At 48.3% G+C, this 21,881-nt stretch overlaps 1 protein-coding gene across 1 annotated transcript in view; it reads right to left on the bottom strand.

Annotated features, from left to right (window-relative positions):
* The window catches only part of IGFN1 (immunoglobulin like and fibronectin type III domain containing 1), a 45,676-nt gene extending 24,050 nt beyond the window's left edge, over positions 1-21,626 (bottom strand). The window contains exons 1-13 of the mRNA XM_007941184.1: positions 21,620-21,626; positions 21,011-21,133; positions 19,371-19,510; positions 16,369-16,468; positions 14,798-14,842; positions 14,489-14,534; positions 13,397-13,574; positions 11,645-11,758; positions 10,050-10,218; positions 7,591-7,863; positions 6,364-6,413; positions 1,749-1,866; positions 914-1,038 (exon numbers count right to left, since the gene is read on the bottom strand). Coding sequence (XP_007939375.1) covers positions 914-1,038; positions 1,749-1,866; positions 6,364-6,413; positions 7,591-7,863; positions 10,050-10,218; positions 11,645-11,758; positions 13,397-13,574; positions 14,489-14,534; positions 14,798-14,842; positions 16,369-16,468; positions 19,371-19,510; positions 21,011-21,133; positions 21,620-21,626 — 1,488 coding nt within the window. The remainder of the gene's footprint in view (positions 1-913; positions 1,039-1,748; positions 1,867-6,363; positions 6,414-7,590; positions 7,864-10,049; positions 10,219-11,644; positions 11,759-13,396; positions 13,575-14,488; positions 14,535-14,797; positions 14,843-16,368; positions 16,469-19,370; positions 19,511-21,010; positions 21,134-21,619) is intronic.
* Positions 21,627-21,881: the final 255 nt, after the last annotated feature.

Genomic DNA, 21,881 nt, shown 5'->3' with positions numbered 1-21,881 from the left:
CTTGTATCACCTTTCATCTTAAAAGGGATAAAAGGAGAGAGAACCGAGCAGAGATGGAGGGATGCAACTACCCCCCAAAAAAGAAGTGCTAGTAGTGGAGTGCATGCTTTCGACCCAGGGTTCCTTCGCTGACAACCTCCTAGACACAGGGGAAGATTGATGCCAAGACACATGGAGATCTCCAAGGAACACCAGGCTCACAGATGTTGAAAAGGCACAAGGACCTTCTCTCAGAGCCAACAGAGAGTGAAAGTGTTCCCTTAGAGCCGGCACCCTGAATTGGGACTTCTAGCCTCCTAACCTGTGAGAGAATAAATTTCTACTTATAAAAGCCATCCGCTATGCTATCTCTGTTATAACATTTAATTTTCACAACAACCTTATGAAGTAGGTACTACGATTAGCCCCATTTTATAGATGAGGAAACTGGAATGTTCAACAACTTGCCCACGATCACATAACTGGTAAGGGGCAAGCTGGCATCTGAAGCCAGACCTAGCTGAGGTCAAGGACCTTGCTGCAAACCACTGTGATACTTTTCTTCCCATGATGACAGCTACAGTGGAGGACAGCAGGCATGTTTAGAGAGAGGATTGACCCCATGTGGTTAGGATGACCCTCTTTGAAGGAGGGGCAGATTTCAATAGGTGGAGGTACAAGAAAGGTATTTTGGGTGGCAGGACAGTAAGGCATGTATCGAGGGAGGAGTGTGGTGAATATGCATCCATTTAAAACTCTAGTTCTCTTTCAAATACTTCAAGTTTGTTGGCTACTTAAACTTCTCCCAGGGTGGGCATATTAGTAAAATGAAGAACAAAAAAGTCTTTCTTGCAAAGCCTCCCCTTATTCTCTACCTATCCCCTGCTCCTCACCCTCAATTGGTTGGTAAAGAGAAGGTATGAGGGGGCAGTACCTTGACTCCATCCTTAAACCAGGCTCCAGGTCCCAGGTCTCTGGTGAGGGTGCAGGAGAGCATAGTGGCCTCCCCTTGCTGGGCTTCTGTGTCAGTTAGGCCCTGAGAGAAGTGGCCTGTGGATCCTAGATAGACACAGAAGGGTCTAGGGGCTGGTCACCAAAGATTCCCCCAAGACCCAAGACCCAGCCTCCCGGGCCATGACCTACACTGCCTACGTGGCTACCACATTCCTGCCAGCTGGGGACAGCCAGTGCCTGTAAGGCCAAATGTCTCATTCATTTCAACAGAGGTTAAACCAAAAAAAAAAACCAAAGTCACTGCTGTGGAGTTGGTTCCAACTCATAGCGACCCCTTCTTGGGTTTCTGAGGCAGTATCTCTATGGAAGTAGATTGCCCAGTCTTCCTTCCGAGGAGTGGCTGGTAGGTTTGAACTGCCAGCCTTCTGTTCTGGTCAAATGCCTTAGGCACCACACCACCAGAGCTAGACTGGCACAAATCTGGTGTGTTGGGTAGATGAAGAGGTAGGGACTGTGGAGCACCCTGAATCACACAAATGGCACGTCTGTGGTAAGAAGAAGGTTAGGTCAACAACTCTGGTGTTTTGGATACAGAGTCTCAAGACAGATACTGGGGAAACCTCTGAGCCATATGCACCCTGGATCTCATCTGCACAAGGAGGAAGAGGTTGCTTCCTGAATTTGAAAGAGGTACCTGAAAATAGGGGACATTGGCAGGGATAACTCCTGGATCTAGAGGTAGAATTGGGACTAATCTAGGCATCCCAGTGTTCAGGGCATCCCTCTTTAGTTATACTCCACTGAGAAATACTTACCTCGGGCCTCCTTGGAGAAACTGCCAGTGCCAGGCTTGTATCCAGGTCTGGGACTCTGGCGGGCATCCTTCTCCTTGCCATAGATGTCTGCCCTTCCCATTGTGTCACCTCTCCTGCTGCCAAGATGACCTGGGGGCTCCCAACCCCCATCCTCTCTCCGAGTTCCCCCGTGGAACCCTCTGTTCTCACCTCCCTGAGGTTGCCCCATATCTCGGGCCTTATCTGTTCCCCTGCTCTTAGCTACTCCAACCTCGGCCACTGACTCTGTTTGAGACCTCCCCCTGAGTGAACTAGATCTCCTGTCTGACCCACCAGAGTCTTCTGCTGTCTGCCTCTCATACTCTTTCAGGGCCCCAGGACCTTGGACCTTGTCATTCTCACCCTCCAGGGACCCCTTCTCCCTGAGGACCCCACTTCTGCCTTTCTGTCCTTTGCCTAACTGAGAACCAAGACCCTGGAAGGCCCCTGGTCTGTCACTAGAGTCCTTTCTGTCACAGGGCCCGTTTGTTCCATCCCAGGGGCCCCAAGATCCCGACTCCTCAGATTTTAGGGTGAGGGTATTCCCCCATTCAGTGGAATTCCCTTTTCCCAGGACAGCTGAGTCCCCTGGGCCACTAGAAGTGCCGCTTCCAGGACCTGCTCTTTTGCTATCCAGGGACCATTGGCCTTGACATCCACCAGCCTCTTCCTGGAAGGCCCCTGGTCTGTCACTAGAGTCCTTTCTGTCACAGGGCCCGTTTGTTCCATCCCAGGGGCCCCAAGATCCTGACTCCTCAGATTTTAGGGTGAGGGTATTCCCCCATTCAGTGGAATTCCCTTTTCCCAGGACAGCTGAGTCCCCTGGGCCACTAGAAGTGCCCCTTCCAGGACCTGCTCTTTTGCTATCCAGGGACCATTGGCCTTGACATCCACCAGCCTCTTCTTGGCCTGGTGCACCTTCCCTGTCCCTGGAGCTCCCTGGCCCTCCATGGGTCCCTCTGAGTGTGCCATCTCTCTCCTGCAGAGAACTAGAAGCTCTGGAGTCTGGGAGTCGGTTCCCAGCACCTATGCTGCCTTGGTCTTCCCAGCCTGGGGCCCAAGCACTGCTCACCCCTTGCTTGTTGGCATCCCCTGACACTGATTTATCCATTCCCCTAGGCACAGAACTGCTGTCCAGGGCCTGGCCTGGCCTTTCTGAGCTCCCCCAGCCTGCTCTCACCCTTCTGCCTCCCCGCACCGAGTCCCCACCTCCCTGAGGTGCCCATCCTGCCTGGCCAGCAGCTCCAGGGTCTGCTATCCCTGGGCCTGCTCTCCCCAAGTCCTGTTCATGCCCAGATTGCAGAGCAGCTATTCCTGCCCAGCTCTCACCCTCTACTGACCCTTGACCACCATCATAAAACCCAGACGACCCCATATCCCCTGCTTGGTTTGCAGACTTGCCCTTCCCATTGGGAGCCTTTTGGCTCCTAGGAGATCCTGGGATTCCAGAAATTTCTTGCCACTCACTGACTCCCGATTTTCCCTTAGAACCAACAGTCCCCAAAGCTTGAGGGGTCCCTGAGGTTCCACAGCCCCCAAGACCATTCCTGGAGCCTTGCCCATGTGAAAGAGTCTCTGACCCTCCCTGAGTCCCCAGCAGCCCTGGGTCCTTGAGGCTGTTCGCATCTGCAGTCCCCAGCATTCCCAACATCCCAGAACCCACCCCAAGACCTGCTCCATTTACAAGCCCCATTTTTCTGCCCCTCTCTGGACCATCCTTGAAGCTTGTACTGTCATGAGATGCCTCTGAGGCAACCCCATAGCCTGACCCATGCCCCCTGGCATCTTGGCCTCTGGGTCCACCCTCATCTCCCACTTGAGCCAAGGAGCCTGTTACTCCAAACCTCCCTGAACCATCTCTATAGCCCTTCTCATCTCCTGGTCCCATTTCCCCAGATCCTCCTGAGCCATCCCTATAATCTCCTTTACCCCCTGGGTCCATTCCCTTACTACCCCCTAAGTCTCCCCTATAACCTACTTCATTCTGTGAGAATATCCCCCCAGAATCCCTTAAACCATCCCTATACTCTGATTCACTTCCCAAAAGCATCCTCCTAGAACCCTCTAACAAATCCTCTGACCCAATCTTCCTAGAACCCCCTAAACCATCCTTATAATCTTCCTTTCTTCTTGAACCCATTCCTTCAGGAGCCCCCAAATCTTTCCTATAACCTATCTCACCTACTGACTCCATTGCCCCCGAACCCCCTGTACCATTTATATAACCTGCTTCACCCCCTGGCCCCATTCCTCCAAGACCCCCTGAACCATCTCTGAAGCCTGCCTCATCCTCTGGCCCAGATCTCCCAGGCCCAAGACTCCTTCGTCCTCCTCCATAAGCTGTTCTGCCTCCATTTCCCTGAGGCCCTGGAATTTCTGATCTATCCCCATAGCCTAGCACATTGCCAGACCCATATGCCTGCTGGCTCTCAGAACCAACCCCATCATGAGAAAGTAATGCCTTGGAGCACCTGACATCATCCCAACCAGTTCCAGGCCCAGATGCCCTGGTACCAGGGACCCTCGTCCCATCCCTATCAATCACCTTTCCTGCTGCCCTCAGAGAGCCTGGCTCCATGGCTCCTGGATCCCCAAAGCCATCATCATAGCCTCTTTCTCCAAAGGACCCCAGAGCTCCTGAGGTCCTGAAGACCCCATAATCTCCAGTTTGACCCCAAGGACTTACTGTTCCAGAGCCCCTTGGTTCTGCTCCCACATGTCCCTCCCCAACTGTCTCCACTGTCTCAGAAGCCCCCAGGCCACCTCTACCCACTGATATCACTGTACCAGGACTCCCTAGGCCACCACCCCCAGGACCCATTTCCCCCTGGCCTCTTGATGCATCCCAATGTCCCACCTCACTCATGGGCACTCCTTCACCAGGGCCACCTGGGCCATTCTTGAAACTGTCAACTCTCCCAGATGCCTTTTCCCCTAGACCATAACCATCTTTGTTTCCAGGCCACATTCCCCTAGGCACCCATGATCTATGCCTGTAACCACCCCCTTCCTCAGACTCTATTCCCCTAGGTGCCCCAGAGGCAACCCTACAACCAGTATCTTGACCAGATCTCACTTCTCCTGGTACCCCTAAGCCATCAATGTAACCAGCCCCATTTTTAGGACCTACTCCCTTAGAATACCCTAAGCCATCTCCATAACTAGATTCCATTCCCTCCAGATCCTCTAAGTTACCCTTATAGCCCATCTCACCTCTAGGTCCTTGTCCTCTGGAGCCCCCTGACTCATTCCAGAAATCTGATGCAGACTTGATTGCTCCAGAACCAGTCTCTCCTAGTGTCACCCCAGATCCATGAGCATCCAGGCCTGGAATTAGTCTGTGATTTCTGGAATCCAACTCTCGACCAGACCCCATTTGCTCAGACACCTGGGTATTACCCATACCCCTCTTCCCTCCACCAGACCCCAGCACTCCAGACCCATGGTGAGCCCTCTGACCCACTGTCAAGCCCTGGGAAGACTGGAGGCTTCTGGAGCCTTCCTTTGTCCCATGTAAGTCCCCAGCTGTCTCCTGACCATTTTTCCAACCCAAGCCCCTTCCCTTGAGCTCCTGCATGCTCCCTTCCCAGTCCCTGGGGCCTCCAGAATCATTTTTGTATCTCCTTCCCTCAACTATAGACTTCCCTGAGCTCTCATCCTCTGCCACCTGCCACTCCTCAGCTTTGGCCTCAGGACTCAGGGGGAATTTTCCACCACCTGGTATTGATGGTTCCCGGAAATCCTTGCCACCAAATGTCTGTCCCAGAGACTCCCCTGCTCTCCCATGGTTGGAATCCTTGCCCCCCTGAGAGCCCCTGGATCCAGGGCCCATGCTTGCCTCAGAGCTAGTACCTCTTCCTCCAGGATATCCCAGGGTCCCAGGACCTCCTGCCACACTGCTATCTCCAGCTTCCCCCAGGCTAGTCCTGTGACCCCACTCTGCCCTTTCCTCTCCTCTTCCACTTCCCCTGCTCAGACCATCCCATCCCTCCATCTCCTCCAAGCCATCTGCCTGTGACATCTTCTCCATCACGTCCCCTTGCAGCCAAGACCCCACAGGACCAAACTGTTGTTCTTGGCCCTGCCTGTCTTCTCGGTGCTCTTTTCCTTCCAAGCTGTCCCCCAGTCCTCCAGCCTGAGGAGGCCTGGATCCACCTTCCCAGCCTCCTCCTGTTCCCCAGCATCTGTCTCCATCACTGCCTCTGTCATGATCTTGCTGTTGTCCTTCCATGAGACCCAACCCTGAATCTGGTTCCTCGTCCTGTAGATGGGGTCTCCCTGGAAGGCTTCTGCCCCAGCCTCCCTCTCTGTGGAACTGATCTTCCCCAGAAAGAGTGACTCTGTCTCCCTTTGCTTCGGGAAAACCCTCTCTCACCTGCCCAGGGCCCCAGGCAGAGTTGGCTGTCCCCTTGTCCCCCATCAAGGAGTAGCTATGCCCATCAAGACCATCTCTCTCTGGACCTGCTGTGAGCTGGGGCCTCTGAGCCAGCCCACCCCCTTTAAGGGAGTCCTCCATGGGGTCCTGCTTTCTGGGTTTCCCTCTCTCTCCATTGATCCTCCCAGAGTCCTCTGCCTGTGAGGCCTGGGCTCCTGTTGCCTGCAGCTGGTGGTCATCACTGGTGGTCAGAAGGCTTTTATCTTTCTCAGCTTTGGTCAGGAGGTGTTTTCACAGGATGTCAACACCCCCATAGAGAGACAAGAGAAAAGACAAAAACCCCTGTTATACAGGGCCAAGACACTTACCTGAGCCCAACTCCTTTGCCTGACCCCCGGTTTCCCCAGCAGAGAAACAGGTTGACCATATGAAAAGGAAGCCAGGATGTGTTGGCTGATAAACCATAAACCCATCACTTCCTTCCCAGTATCCACAGGGTACCCCATCCTAATTCCTGGTACATGAGGATTTGGGAGAAAATGTAGAGGTCAGAAATCATTTGCTTATCAACCTACCATAAGCAGATACATGATTTTTTAAAAGCTTGACCTGCCCTACTGCCTACCTTCAAATGTTTACTTTACAGTTTCCTGGGACCACCTTGAACCCAAAACCCAATCCCAGTGGAGTCTAAGGGCGTTTTCTGGTCTGGCTCAGGGACTGCTCATCCATGTTGAACCATCCACATTGTCCCAAGCCCTTTCCAGGACACTAGGCCATCTTGGACTTGTGCCCGCAGAGTAATTCCAAGGGCCCTGATGGAGCAGATGTGGCTGAGGAGGATGTGGCTGGCCACGAGAGTCTGCATGGGCAGTGGACCAAGAAGAGAACTACAGAGCCTCCCCTTCTCCAAGAATGAGGAACAATTAAAGAGCAGGTGACTAACAACTCAGAGAAGGAGGATGGGAATGGTTGCACAACTGTAAGAATGTAACCAGTGTCACTGAAAGGGACAGGTAGAAATTGAATCAATGTATGTTTTTGTGGTGTATATTCTCAATAACAACAACAACAAATGATTTTTTTAAAAAAAAAAAAAAGCAAGGGATGAATGTTTCCTGGGAGGTAAAACTGCTCCAGGTTGAGAGCCATTGTTCTAAGATATGAGACAATTTTCTTGTTTATTGATTGCTTTCTGGTCATCAAAATATAAGCTACAAAAGGACAGGGGATTTGTCTGCTCTGTTCACAAATGTATCCATGTGCCTAGCAGAATGTCTGGCACATAATAGGTGTCCAATAAATATTTACTGAATAAATAAATACATGCACACACACAAATGCCTGACTATAGGAAGCCTCACCTGCCCTTGGCCTTCCTCATGCCCTCCCCACCCTGAGATCATGCTTTGGGAGAGGCAGGGAAAGGCAGAGGGATGAACCACTCACCTTCAACCACCAGCCAGGCGCTGGAAACGTGGAGCCCGGTGCCCAGGGAATAGAGACCCATGTCTGAGAAACGGGCCCCCTTCACCTTCAGCCGGTGGGTCAGCCCGTCAGGGGACACAGACACTTCATATTTGTCACTGTGCCGGAGTGGCCGATGCTGGAAATGCCAGGTGACATTGGGGCAGGGGCTGGAGAGAGTGCACTCAAAGACAGCATTGCCCTGAGGCGCACAGCGGACCTCAGCCAGTGGGACCACTACCCTGGGGGGGATGGCTGCCGGGAAACAGGAACAGGGGAGTCAGCATGGCGGCTCCATATAGTGCTGCCTGACACAGTGGGGCTGGGTGTTCTGAAACCCATGTTCAGACCAGCACAGCTATAAACTCCCCATGTTACTGTGGATGGGTCATCTCCTTGCCCAGGTGTCAATTCCCCAGATACGATATATTTTGATGTAATTAAAATAGTATAAGATAAAATTGCTGCTTGTGTGTAGTGTTGATTTGATTTTGACTCATAGTGACCCTAGGGGGCAGAGTAGAGCTGTCCCATAGGGTTTCCTGTAATTTTTACAGGAGCTGATTGCCAGGTCTTTCTCTTGCAAATGGGGAACCTTTCAGTTAGCCTCTGAGCACTTAATCATTGCACCACCAGGGGTCCTTCTATGATAAATGAGGGACTGTATTTTGTGATTGCCAGGTTATGATCAGTGGGCTGTTTTCAGCTCTGGAATTCCATAAATCTAAATCCAAAAGCTACATCTGGGGGCAAGGTGAATACAGGAAGGAAACCAGGATGCCATTACTTTATGTATGTTAAAATTTTAAGGACAGCCCTGAAGTAGGTATTATCATATCTTTTTCATAGATGAGGAAACTGAGGCTCAGAAAGTTTAAGTGATTTGCCTTAATCTTACACAGCTAAGAGGTGGTCCAACTAGAATTCAAAGCCCTGTCTGGTTGACTCAGCCCATGTTCCTTTTCCCACACCAGGTAATGCCTGGGGTATTCAAAGCCCCACCCTAGGCATCCCAGGTCCTTCTGTCTTCCTCAACCTTGATTCAGCCATGTTCTTGACCATATGTGTGCCCAATGCTTCCTTTACACAGGCCTCTCTTTCCTTCCAAGAGGCCTCTTAAGCTATCCCATGGTTTGAGGGTCATGTGATGCTGAGGGAGGAAGGAGTGGTTCTCAGGTGAGGAGATGTTGCATGGGTGGCAGGGAAGGAAGAGGTGAATATAGGGCACAAGCAATCTTAATCTGGGTATTGATTCTTGCTGGGAGCTGTGGGAGATGAGGACAGTGCATCAGAAAGGAGTGAGGTTGAGTAGTTGAACCTGTGGACTTGGGACCATAGTCGCAAGGGACATTGAGCTGAATTGGCATAACATACTACACAAAACATTGTTCCACCTCCTACTTTGGCAAGTAGCGACTGGGCTCTTAAAAGCTTGCAAGCTGCCATCTAGATGCAATGATGGGTCTCTCCTCATCCAGAGCAAAGAAGAATGAAGAAAACCAAAAATTCATGGATACAATCAGTCCTAGCGACTGGTACACCATCCAATCTGCAGCCTATATGACTATGAGACCAGAAGAACTAGATGGTGCCTGGCTACCAATGTCAACCACTTGGAAGGAGATCTATGTAGGAGATCCTGGATAGAGAGGGAGAACAAGGTGGACAAAACTCAAAATCCTTTGGAGAAAAAAAAAAGGGAGTGGAGCAGGTTTGCTGGTCTGATAGAGCCTGGTGGAACCACTGAGACTATGGTCCCTAGCTGCCTGTAAGGTCTAGAATTGAACCCACACCTGTGGCTTCCAGCCAAGCAAAAGACAGGCATGTGAGTTGAACATTTACCTGAGGTAGATACACTCCTTAGAGAGAACAATCATGGGAGAAAGAAGGGCTGTGTATGCACAGGGAGACAGCTCACAGGGCAGGAGGGCATGGAGGGATGGACACAGGGAAGGGGTAATTATTGGGAGGAAGTGGGAGGGGAGCTGTTGCATTGTGGTAAATTGTAGTCAATGTCATGAGACAAAGTGTATGTGAACTGCTGTATGGAAAGTGAATTTGCTCTGTAAATTTTCACCCAAATCACAATTAAAAAAAAAAAAAAAAAGGAGTGAGTTTATGGATTGAGGCTACAAAATTAGTTCAGATCTGATCTGAAAATAATTGGGAGCTACAGACAGTCTATAAGTAAAAGCATGGCATGTAAGCTCCATGTCTGTGACTATAATTCAACAGAGCCCAGCTCAGCACAAAGAGACAGACTTTGGATCAAGGCTTTTTAAAGACAAAACTCATAATTGACTCATATGGGTGTGCATCCCTCTCCCCAAGCAGACTTTGCTGGCATTGAGATATGGGCTGTATCACATTTATGGTCCTCAGAACATGGCACAGACATGACCACGACCCCACCCTTCACTTCCTCAGTGAAGACCACTCACCACCAGCCTCCAGCTCTGTGGAGAAGACTTCAACATCCTCCACCCTGACCTGGTAAATGCCAGCGTCCTCTGGCTGCAGGTCCTGGATCTGGAAGTGGTAACGTTTCCCCAGCCGTCGCAGACAGTGCTTGGTCTGGTTGTCAAAGCCAAAGGGGATCATCTCGCCATCCTGAGGCCAGAGAAGAAAGGGACATTCAAAGACTCAATCCTACTCTGATCACAACCAGAAGTTATCTCCCACTGGCCTACGCGTCAGACAACACATTCTTGGAACTAGAAAAGAGCAGGAGAGTAAGAAGGAGCAGGGCTTGAAGAGAGGGGAGCAGTCTGAGGTGGAAGTGACTAAATGTTCTTGGAATTTCCATCTCTCTTTCCATGGAGGAAATAATCTGCAAGTCTTATGTAAAGCGGTACCTGAGGTTGATGAAAGAGCGAAGCTTAGGCTGCCAGTACAACCACTACCCAAGCTACTCTTTCCAGATCATCAGGAGACAGGAAGCAACACCATGGCCCAGGGGCCCCAGCTCATTCATTCCTCAAGGAGAACATTGAGAGTGCCATTAGATGGCACTAAGGCTTTGCACACCCAGTACTATACACATGCCCACTTCAGCTAAGCCCTTGCTGGACTTGCTCCTTGCTGAATAGTAACCACAACTAACATTCATCAAGTGCCCACTGTGGGGCAGGAACTGTTGTAGACACTTGGAACCCGTCAGCAAATAAAACCAAAGCCTCCTTCCCTCAGGGAGTTCAAATCCTGTGGGGGAGACAGACAACAAATATCATAAATAAGTAAATAACGTAATGCGTGTTAGAAAATGATAGAACTAGTAGAAAAAGAAAAGGGAGAGAAGGGTGAGGGTTCAGGAATTCCAGAGTGGGGCTAGGGGAATGAGGTCATATGAACAGGGAGGTAAGGGGAAGCCTCACTGAGAGTGAGGGAGAGAGCTGTGTGGATATCCAGCAAGAGCATGCCAGGCAGAAGGAACAGCTAGGGCAAAGGGACTGAGTAACAAGGGGAAGAGTAATAAGAGGGGGTCGGAGAGGTAAGGGGGGCAGCAAGTCATGCATTATCCTCTTTATCATCTCAATATGCCATGTGACCAGTCCTATGTTATCCTCATTACACAAATGAGGACATTGATGCATAGGGAAGATAATGATCTTGTCCAAGGTCACAAAGCTAGTAAGTGGTGGAGACAGAATTAATTTGACTACAAAACTATCATCATGATTTTCTGGGCACCCCCCACACATACTTGCCCCTGCCCCCACCTGGTGACAGTTAGTAACTCCTATGGCCCATGTAGGATGTGTCAAGTGTCTGGAGAAAGACCTCTGCTATAAGGGGTAAACTTACTCAGCGCCTCTTTTTACCCTCCCATGCCCTGAGTTAGCCACAGCTTACACAGTTGCAGGCCTGGCTGGAGAAACTGGGTACTCAATGAGAGGGAAGAGGTCTCTCTGGAATGTTTGCACCAGGTCTGACCTGACTCCAATCATGACAGGGGGACCCATCAACCCATGGTTCCTCCCTCCCAGGTCCTACAGCATCCCTTCCAGGACCCCCTCCTATGGCTCCTCCTGCTCACCTTATACAAGTAAATCTTGCTCTCAGAATTCTTGAGATCCAGCTCCAGGTCAAATGTTGCGACCCCCTCCTTGGTGACCTTGACGTGTCTCAAGTTGGAGATGGCGTTGATGTACTAAAGGGAGGTACAAATCCCACCAGGGAGCTCTCGGATCTCTCTGTAGGGAACTCCAGACCCATGATATCCCAGATGAACACTCACATGCCCATTTGACAAGTAGGGAGACTTAAGCCCCACAAGGAAGGAAATTGTCTAGGATTAGCGATCAGGTCAGGAAGGCAACCAGGAAAGGAACCCAAGTGTCCAGGTACTCTGAGAACATGGTAGGGTTTTTCCAGTCATCTGTTCTTTCATCCACTAAACATTTGTTGAGCACCTACTGTGTGCAAAGCTCTCCACTGGGACCTGTGTTAAGCAGATCAGACAGCTTGGAGGAAAGTTGCACTGGACAGCAGGTTTAATGAACCTCATTCAAGTTAATAAAATATTATTTCAAGATAATGAAAACTAGTTGTGTTCCATTCCCAGAAAGAAAAAAAAAAAAAGTACATAAAGCACTTAGCCTAGTGGGGCTTAACGTCAGCTATCATTAAGCTGACTTAGGTTAGGTTGGAATCCCGGGGTGGTACAGTTAATATATTGGGCTGATAATGGAAAGGTTGGAGGTTTGAGTCCACCCAGGAGCACCCTGGAAGAAAGGCTTGACTATCTACTTCCAAATAATCAGTCACTGAAAACCATATGGGGCAGAATTCTACTCTGACCCACATGGGGTGGCCACGAGACTGAGTCAACTGCATGGCAACTGGTTCGGTTTGGGATTATAGTTAGGTTGTTGTTGTTGTTGTTATGTGCTGTTGAGTCGGACCCGACTCATAGCGACCCCTCCTTGGGTTTCCAAGGCAGTATCACTACGGAAGTAGATTGCCCCATCTTCCTTCCGAGGAGTGGCTGGTGGGTTTGAACCGCCAACCTTCTGGTTAGCAGTCAAGTGCCTTAGCCACTATGCTACCAGAGCTCCCTATAGTTAGGTAGGTCCAGGAAAAGATTTCCCATACAGTTTACAAAAATGAAATGTAACAGAATGAAAGCACTAACAGAAACTGTGAGATTCCCTTCACTGGAAAGCTTTAGAAATAAGACAGCTGCTCATGTCTAAGGACACCTGATGACACAAATGTTAAGTGCTCGGCTGCTAACCAGGAGGTTGGTGGTTTGAATCCACCCAGCTACTCTGAGGGAGAAAGAACTGGCAATCTACTTCTGTGAAGATTATAGCCAAGAAAACCCTATGAGACAGTTCTACTCTGACATGTGAGTTCGCCATGAGTGGGAATCGTCTTTATGGCACCCAAAAATAGCACTGATTTTGATGGTGATGATAGCTGACATTAAGCCCTACCAGGCTAGGTGGTTTATTACTCATTTATCCTCTCAGCAACCCTGTGAGGTTAAGTCCAGCTATAATCCTTATTTTACAAATGAAGAAACTGAGGCACAGATGCCTTAACTTTTCCAAAGCCCCAGAGTTTAATAAGTAGCAGAGTCCACTTTCAAAGCCAGTGCACTCTTGACTTGGGAGCCTGGCTCCTTAGTCAGAAGTCTTATTTCTAGAGCTGGGACTTTGGGCTAGATGAGTGCTGGCTCCTCCACCATAGTTTCCCAAGTCCTGCCTCCAAACACAATTCCAGGCTTGTGGCTTTAGAGCACACCTGCACTCCTGGTGTGTGGAGTAGGGAAGGTGCAGGGTACCTGCGCCATCTTGTCCTCACGCTCCTTCCGCATCTCTTGCAGCTTGTGTAGCATCCCCCGGTAGTCCACGATGCCATACTTCATGCAGATCCTCTCATAGTCCTTCCGGTCTGCAGTCATCAGCAGCTGCCACACCTGCTCAAGGTCTATCTTTTTCTCTGGGGCTGGGGCAGGGACCCTGGGGAGCAGGGGAGTAAGGTCAGAGGTCAGAGGAAACTAAAGTCCTGGCCACCCAGGTTTGGCATCCCAGGAGACCTAGGGAGCTGCTCTGTGTCTTCCTGAAAAACTGGAAAGCTCTGTGACTAACTACTGGTAGGGACTAGAAGGACCCAGAGATGGGCACATATAGGCCTCAACCCACAGCCCCAGTTTTAACTGGTAAAATTCTGCTCCTAATAGTTTGTATGTAGATTTCTCAGTAAGGTGTCTTTGAGAGGAAAAAAATGTTCTGTTGCTTAAAAAAGTTTTTTCAATCATTGTTCTAGTGGAGCACACTTTTTTTTTTTTTTTTTAAAGTAAATCAGGGCCCAGAGAGGAGAGATGATTAAAAACTAGTTGCCCAGAGTTGACTCTGACTCATGGCAACTCTGTGCATGTTGGAGTAGAACTGGGCTCCATAAGGTTTTCAATTGTTGATTTTTTCAGAAATAGATTGCTAGGCTTTTCTTCTGAAGCACCTTTGGGTAGACTTGAACCTCCAACCTTTTGGTTAGCAGTTGAGCATGTTAACCATTTGCACCACCCAGGGACTCTAGAGAGATGATTAGCTCAAGGGTATAGAGCTTAATTAAGTGGCAGATCTAGATCCAGAATTCCCAGGTCAGTGTTCTTTCCATCCTACCACCTACTACCAGATACCATAAAACTCACTGCCATAGAGTCAATTCTGCCTCATAGCAACTCCCATTGTTTTTCCAAGGCTATAAATCTTATGGAAGCAGACTGCCCCATCTTTCTTATATGGAGCAGCTAGTGGGTTCAAATCACCAACCTTTTGGTTAATAGCCAACTTCCTTAACAATTACACCACCAGAGCTCCTTACCAGATACCATGGAGTCCTTTAAATTCCTCATGAACAGACCCAGACCCACCTCTTTTTCAACATCTTCCGGAAGTCTGTCAGCTCCTTTGTGAGGTCTAGAAAAGGATCAGGAATGAAGCCCCAGTGCCAGGGTGGGGATGACCTAGGCCTAAAGCAGGGCTTTTTCTGTAGGGAGGTAATGGAGGGAGGACCTGTGATCCTAAGCTGGCACTAGAGCTTTTGAAAAGAGCTCTCCTGTGGACTGGTGGTTACTCACAAGGTGCCCAGAGTTGGGGATGGCCTGGCCAGGTGGGGAGCACCAGGCAAGCAGTAACCTGTCCCCAAAATGCTGCATGGAGATTCTGACAAATTCGCTTACCTTCTGGGGGCTCTTTTTGCCTCTTCCGACTCTTCCGAAAGCCAACTGGACCACCCAGGGAGGAGAAGAAGGAGTTGATATAGATAGGTAGAGAGAGAGGTAAGACACATTGATGGTCTTCCTGAGAAACTGAATACCAGGTCCCTGTCCTCCCCACTCTCCTCTGAGACACAGTAATATCCCAGGAAAAAGGATGGAGCAAAGCAAAGGTTGTCCATGAGCTTTGATATCCTAGAGCCTTAGTAGGATGAGGTGGAACTGACCTGATAATCATCTTGTGCAGGGAAGGCACACTCACATATCTACAGGGACCAGGGAGGTGGCATAAATGAATGAAGTGGCTACTGGTGACCACAAAAACTGAAGAACATCTAAAGGGGGCAGCTGCCCTTTCCTTTCACCTAACAGTTACCATTTTGAGGAGTACGCCCAGTATTTCCAAATATGTTAGAAGCTGCTGATCTTATAGCCATTCCTAATCCCCTTCTTTGCCTGCTTCCACTAGAGAGGCTGTTGTTGTTGTTATGTGCTCATAGTGACCCTTCCTTGGTATCACCATGGAGGTAGATTGCCCAACCTTCTTTCTGAGGAGTGGCTGGTGGGTTTCAACTGCCAGCTTTCTGGTTAGCAGTCAAGTCCCTTAGGCACTACGCTACCAGAAATAGAGAGGAGAGAAAAGCTAAATACTTGCCTTCAAGGTTCCCTTGCAAATAGAGGTAGCCATCTGACACAGTTCTGACCAATTATATGTAAACAGAAGTCAGGTGCATTCCTGAGAAATCTTTTGCTTTCTTTATAAAAGGGGTAGAGGTAACTGGAGCCTCCTCTTTTGCCTTCTTCCTATCTTGAATTTGGGTTAAATTTGGATCTGCAGCAGCCGTCTTTTGACTATCAGATGATAAACGAATTGCTAAGAATGGCAGAGCAATTGAGACAGCAAGAGTTTGGCTCTTTGGTGACAGCAGTGAGCTGTGTTATGAGGCCTGGATTATATTTATGTGAACTAATTAAAGATCTTTATTTATTGATACTCTTAGTAGGGTTTTCTGTTACTTATAGGTGAAAGTATAACCTCTTGAGAGACTAGATCTACTTTTTCAAGAGACATCTATCTTCCAATAATTACATGTTGGCAATGAATTTGAAATTTTGAAACACTGTCTAAACCAAACAAAATCCCTGAGAAACGGGAGAGAGAAGGATCCGGCCTTCCTATTACCAGTACCCCATCTCTGACATAGGCCCATACAAAACAGCCTTTGTGCAGTGAAGAAACTGAGGTCCAAAGGGGAAACGAAACCCACTGATTGAGTTAGAACAGGATCCAGACTAGAAACCAATTTCCAGGTCCTGACCTCATTCCACTGAACTAAGAGAATATCATTCAAACATCTGCAACTGGGCATTTGCCAAGTGTGTGCTGTTAAAATCACACACAGGGTTAGTGTGCAGGTAAATGAAACTTAGGGCTCCCTCCACTCCCTCCACTGGCTGGGTGGCCTCTGGTTCCTCTGAGGGCTCTCTGGGGAAGAAGCCAGGACGGACTCCCCATGCACGGACTAGACAGGCACCTTCAATGACGGTGAGCTTTGCGGAGCAGGTGGCCTCTCCATACATATTCACTGCTGTGCAGCGATACAGGTCTGTATCCTCACCCGTCAGCTTGTTGATCTGCAGAAAGGGTAAGGGCAGGGGAATAGGGTTAACATGGTCCTTTCCCTCAAGGAGCTCAGTCTTCATCTGGAGAAACAGACTTCAAAACAAAAAATAGCACCAGGACAGAGAGTGGATGTTCCAAGTTTTTGCCATCAGTGGCAATGTGACGTGGTAGAATAAGCTGGATTTTTGGGTCTGATGGATCTGGCACTGAGTACCATCTCTGTCATGTATTACAGGCTGTGGGATCTTGGGCAATTTGCTTAACCTCTCTGAACCTTAGTTAATATTGGGATAATCATACCTCAAAAATGAGTGATGGGTGACAGAGGAACAACTCAGAAAAGGAGGGTAAGAATGGTTGCACAACTCAAAGCATGTGATCAGTGTCACTGATTTGTACATGAATAAATGGTTGAAGTGTATGTTTTCCTGTGTATATTCTCAACAACAACAAAATAAAATAAACGTAGCAAGTGGTCAGGATTAAATCATATAAATGATGTCAAATGCTTAGCCAGGCCTGGTACATGGTAGGTATTCACTGATGAATAGCTACAATATTACCAGTATTTATCAACATTAATTGAGTGCTCACTAAAGGCCAGGTACTGAGTAGACACATTATATAAGCCTTTAATCTTCATAACAACTCCATAAATCAAAACAAACCAAACTCACTGCCACCAAGTTGATTCCCACTTATAGCAACCCTTATTGGGTTTCCAGGGCTGTCAATCTTGATAGAAGCAGAATGCCTCATCTTTTTTTTTTTTTTCATGGAGCAGCTGGTGGGTTCAAACCATTGACCTTTTTTTTTGGTTAGCAGCCACATGCCTTAACCACTACACCACCAGAACTGCTTAACAACTCCATAAAGTGGGTACTATTATCACCCCAGAGTGCCCAGGTGGTGCAAACAGCCCTCAGTTGCTAAGAGAAAGATTTATACTTTGAGTCCACTCAGAGGCTCCTTGGAAGAAAGGTCCAGTGCTCTACTTCTGAAAAATCATCCATTGAAAACCCTATGGACACAGTTCTACTTAGACACACATGGGGTCATCATGAGTTGGAGATGACTGCAACTGTTTTATTAATTTTTTTAAAAATAGCTATTATTATTCCAGTTTACAGATGAGGAAGCAGAGGTACTTACAAGTAACATGCAAAGGCCACACAATTAGTGGATGGTGAAGCTGGGGTTGTAACCCAGGCAGGCTGACTCTAGAGCTTGTGCTCTTTCTTTCTTTTTTTAAAATTGTGATTTTGGTGAAAGTTTGAGGAGCAGATTCATTTTCCAGTCAGCAGTTCATACATTTTGCTTCATGACATTAATGGCAATCCCCACATTGTAATGGCTCTCTTTCCATTTCCTCCCTGTGGTTACCTTTTCCCAGTGTCCTTCTTTCCTATTCATTCCTGCCCTCTGAGCTATCTCCCTATGCAAATGCTGCCCTTTGGATCTCCCATGGTTGATTGTTCTAAGAAGGGTACCTACCTGGTATAATTCTTCACCTTGTAGAACTGTCTATTGTTTGGCTGGAAGTCATGGGAATGAGTTCAATTCCAGGCCTGAGTGGTGACTAGGGACCATAGTCTCGGGGGTTTTCACCAGTCTCTCTCAGACCAGTAAGCCTGATCTTTTTTGTGATTTTGAGTTTTCCACATTTTTTGACCACTGTATCTTGGATCTCCTATTCTGATCCTTTTCTGAGTGGTTGACAGTGGTAGCCATCTAGTTATTCTGGTCTCAGTGTTATGTAGGCTGAGGTTTGCATGGTCCATTGGTCCTTTGGACTAGTTATTTCCATGTGTCTGATTTTCTTCATTCTCCTGGCTCTTGGTGAGGAGAGACCCACTGTTGTGTCTAGATGGCTGTTCATAAGCTTTTAAGACTCCAGTCACTATTCAGACCAGTAGGATGTAGAACAATGTTTTTGTGTAGTATGTTATGCCAATTGAGCTTGATGTCGAGGGCCCAGTGACTCACCCCCTCAAGCTAAGAAGTTATCATAATTTGTCCCCTGTTAGTTCTATTATTATGTGGGTGTTTTTATAGAACACACAAATCTATATGTAGAAATAGCATCTGCCAAACTTATGTATATATAGTCATGAGTATATTCCTTTTTGCCTAGCCATACCTGATCATTTAGCCTGTCTACCTATGTATCCACCTGTAGGTTAATGTTTGTAACCATTAACAATGCATTATTATGTATGTAAAGTGTTTACCTTTAGTTATCTGTAACTCTTGTGTGCCTCTTTGTGTCTTCCTTTTCCTTAGTGTTATCGTGGTGTTTACCCACTTTTGGTATATTGCCTTTCCCTTCACCCAAATCAATACTTGTCTCTTACCTATCTAGCAATGTCCCCTCTTCTCTCCTCCCATGCCTGGTAGCCAACAAAAAAAGTTTCCTTCCATGTGTAAACCTTTCTTTGACTTTTTATAACTGTGGACTCATACAATATTTGTATGACTCATACAATATTCTGTGATTGACTTATTTTACTCAGCATAATGTCTCTCAAGTTCATCCATGTTATGCAGTGTATCACAGATTCTCACTTATTTTTTATGGTTGCATAGTATTCCGTTGTGCGTATGTACCATAATTTGGTTATCCATTCATCCTTTGATGGGCACTTAGGTTGTTTCTAACTCTTTGCTATTGTGAGCTTGTGTTCTTAAGCTCCAATCTACACTGCCTCACAGGTATCAGCAGAGGTACCTGTGAATCTGCTAGATCCAGACCTGGCTCAGATGAGTTTGAGCCACAGGATGGAGTTGAGTGGATTCCACCTCAACTAAGAATATCTCCTGTTCCTCAGGGGATTGGAGGCTGCCAAGGAGAGCTTCAAAGGGGCGTGACAAGTTGAGTAGTCCCTGGTCAGGGGGAGGAGCCAGGGTTCTTACCTGCAGCACATGCTCCTTGCTGCCAGGGGCAGAAAAGATCTGATACTTGCTGGGATCATCAAGGTCACCTTTGGTGCATTGCCAATGTACCTCAGGTCTGGGCTTCCCACAGACCACAGCCCGAAAGATGGCATTTTTCCCTGCAGCAGGAAGAAGAAGAGGCAGGCTGGGAGAGAGGCAGATTAGGGAGTAGGGTGGCTGTAGACTGTATTGAGATTTTAATTTATGTGCATTCTCACAGCTCTAGACATTTCAACTGTCCATTCCAAGAAGGGTACTAGGCTGAGAAAGGGATGACATTTTCTGAGCCCCATGGGAGCTCTGGTGGTGTAGTGTCTAAGGCACTTGACTGCTAACCAGAAGGCTGGCGGTTCAAACCCAGCAGCCACTGCTCGGAAGGAAGGTTGGGCAATCTACTTCTGTAGTGACATCGCCTTGGAAACCCAAGAAGGGGTCACTATGAGTTGGGTCTGATTTGACAGCAGTGTGTTGCATTGATGTTGCGTTGTGTCCACTCTCTAGGGAGCAGATGAAAATCTTGGAGAGAAATGGCTGTTTGGTGGCAAAGGAGCTTTTTCTGAGGCCCAGGATTCCAGTCCCAGGAAAGAGTCTAGCCCCATGCTTGGCCTGGAAGCCTCAGAGCCACTCACCCTCAAGGAACCACTTACATTCTCCCCAGGAGCATCTCAGAAGGAAGCGGTATAGAGTGGAGACTCAAGAGCCCTTCCCAGTGACAAGAAACTAAAATTCTCACAATTTTGTTGAGTGTGGACTTGAAGTCAGATTTAGGAAAATAAAGTAACAATCTTTTTCTTTTTCTTTCCTTTTTTAACCAGAATGCTGTGGACTAAAATTCATCACAGGGACCTGTGTTGGGGAAAGAACACCAGTTCCCACCTCTTCCTTCATAGGCTTTATCTTACCACTTTCCTGAGCACTTTGCTCATGTAGCCTTCAAAAATGGCTTTCGTAGCCAATCTATGAGCCACTGGGGGCTTGGTTTGCTAAAGGCAAGGGTTGAGAAGGGTCGATATTTTAATTTCAACAGTACCTCTTTGTGGCAGCTTCCTTGAGGAAGGGAAGGGGCAGAGAGAGGCTAGTAAATATCATAACCTCTTCTTTGTCCCCTATATAGTATTTCCCCATCCTGGTCTTTCTCTTAGGAGCTCTGGTGGGATAGTGGTTATGACATTTGGCTGCTAAAAAAAGAAACAAAAAACGGTCCATGGTTCAAACCCACCAGTCACTCCATAAAAGAAAGATGAGATGGTCTGCTTCTGTAAAGATTTAGAGCCTTGGAAACCCAATGGGGGGGGGGGGCGGTCACTATGAGTCAGAATCAACTCAATGGCAGTGAGTTTGGTCTTTCTTGAAATATTTCTTATATCATATAGCATAGTACCTTTTCACTCCCTATGCCCACTCTGCTCCCCAGGTCCCTTGCCCCCTCCAGGGTTGCAGGCAGCCAGGCACTCCACAGGCATAGAAGATTCTGGGAGACACTATTTGGCCAGATGATGGACCTACAGCTGGGAGGCTAGCCCAGGAAAGTGGATGCCCAAGCCCTCCTCCCCTATACATGCTGGGAGGTGGGAGCAGGGGTCTTGCCTGCTCTCAGCAGCTCCCCTCCCAGGCCTCACCCTCCTGCAGAGCCAAAGGGACGGGTTTCTGCTCAAAGTCTGGCGTGCTGCATCCTTCAGGGATCTCTTCCACCAGCTGCCGGATGCTCACCCCAGGAATGGAAGACTTCTTGAGGGGCTTCCCTGCGGAAGGCAGGAGAGAGGGAGATGGGCTTCTCTGCAAGATGGAGCACCACCAGCTCACCCCAGGAGCAAGAGCCCCCCTTCTCTCTCCTGTTGCTGGGCTTGTCTCTCATCGCTCCTCCTGGGAATGATACATTTTACTCTTCCAGTGGGAATCTTGGTGGTGACTGTCCAGCAGTGGAATGGAGCCCCTGGTAAGTGGGCAAGGCGCACCCTGGGAAGAACCTGAGAGTCTCACTGGGGAAAATCTGCAGAAGGGAGCGTGGAACAGCTTCCTTCTCAGGAAGCAGGGGCCTAACTGGAGGGCTCTGTCCCCTCAGAAAAACAAACCCGAACTCAAAGACAATGCTAAAGAAAGAAAAGACAAGTGAGTTCCCAAAGATCTCTGACCCTCTAACTCTTCTATCCTCTTCACCTGGTGTGGAACACCAATAAAGGGCTGAAGATGACAGTGGGAGAGGAAGGAAGAGGTTATAGTAATCTCACCTGCCATAGTTGGGGCTCCTCTCAGGCTATTTTGAGGGTGGAGGTTGATCTCCTGAGAATAGAAGATAGAATTGCTTATGAGTGGTTCAGGCTGAGCTTATCTTACGCCTCTGAGCCCATCAATGCATCAGCCAATATCTAGGCTGGGAGCTGGGAAGAGCTACTGCCCCCAAGAAGGTCTTATCTAAGCCAAATTGAAGACACTGATTGGTGTCCTGCAATGTCCTGACCCCAGCAAAACTAGTCTCCCAGAGACCAAGAA

Source organism: Orycteropus afer, unplaced genomic scaffold (genome assembly GCF_000298275.1).
Source record: "Orycteropus afer afer isolate SDZICR_OR568_19922 unplaced genomic scaffold, OryAfe1.0 scaffold00075, whole genome shotgun sequence".
NCBI classification, from domain to species: domain Eukaryota; kingdom Metazoa; phylum Chordata; class Mammalia; order Tubulidentata; family Orycteropodidae; genus Orycteropus; species Orycteropus afer.
Note: the sequence above shows the minus strand (reverse complement) of the source record. Positions and strands in the feature narration are given on the sequence as shown.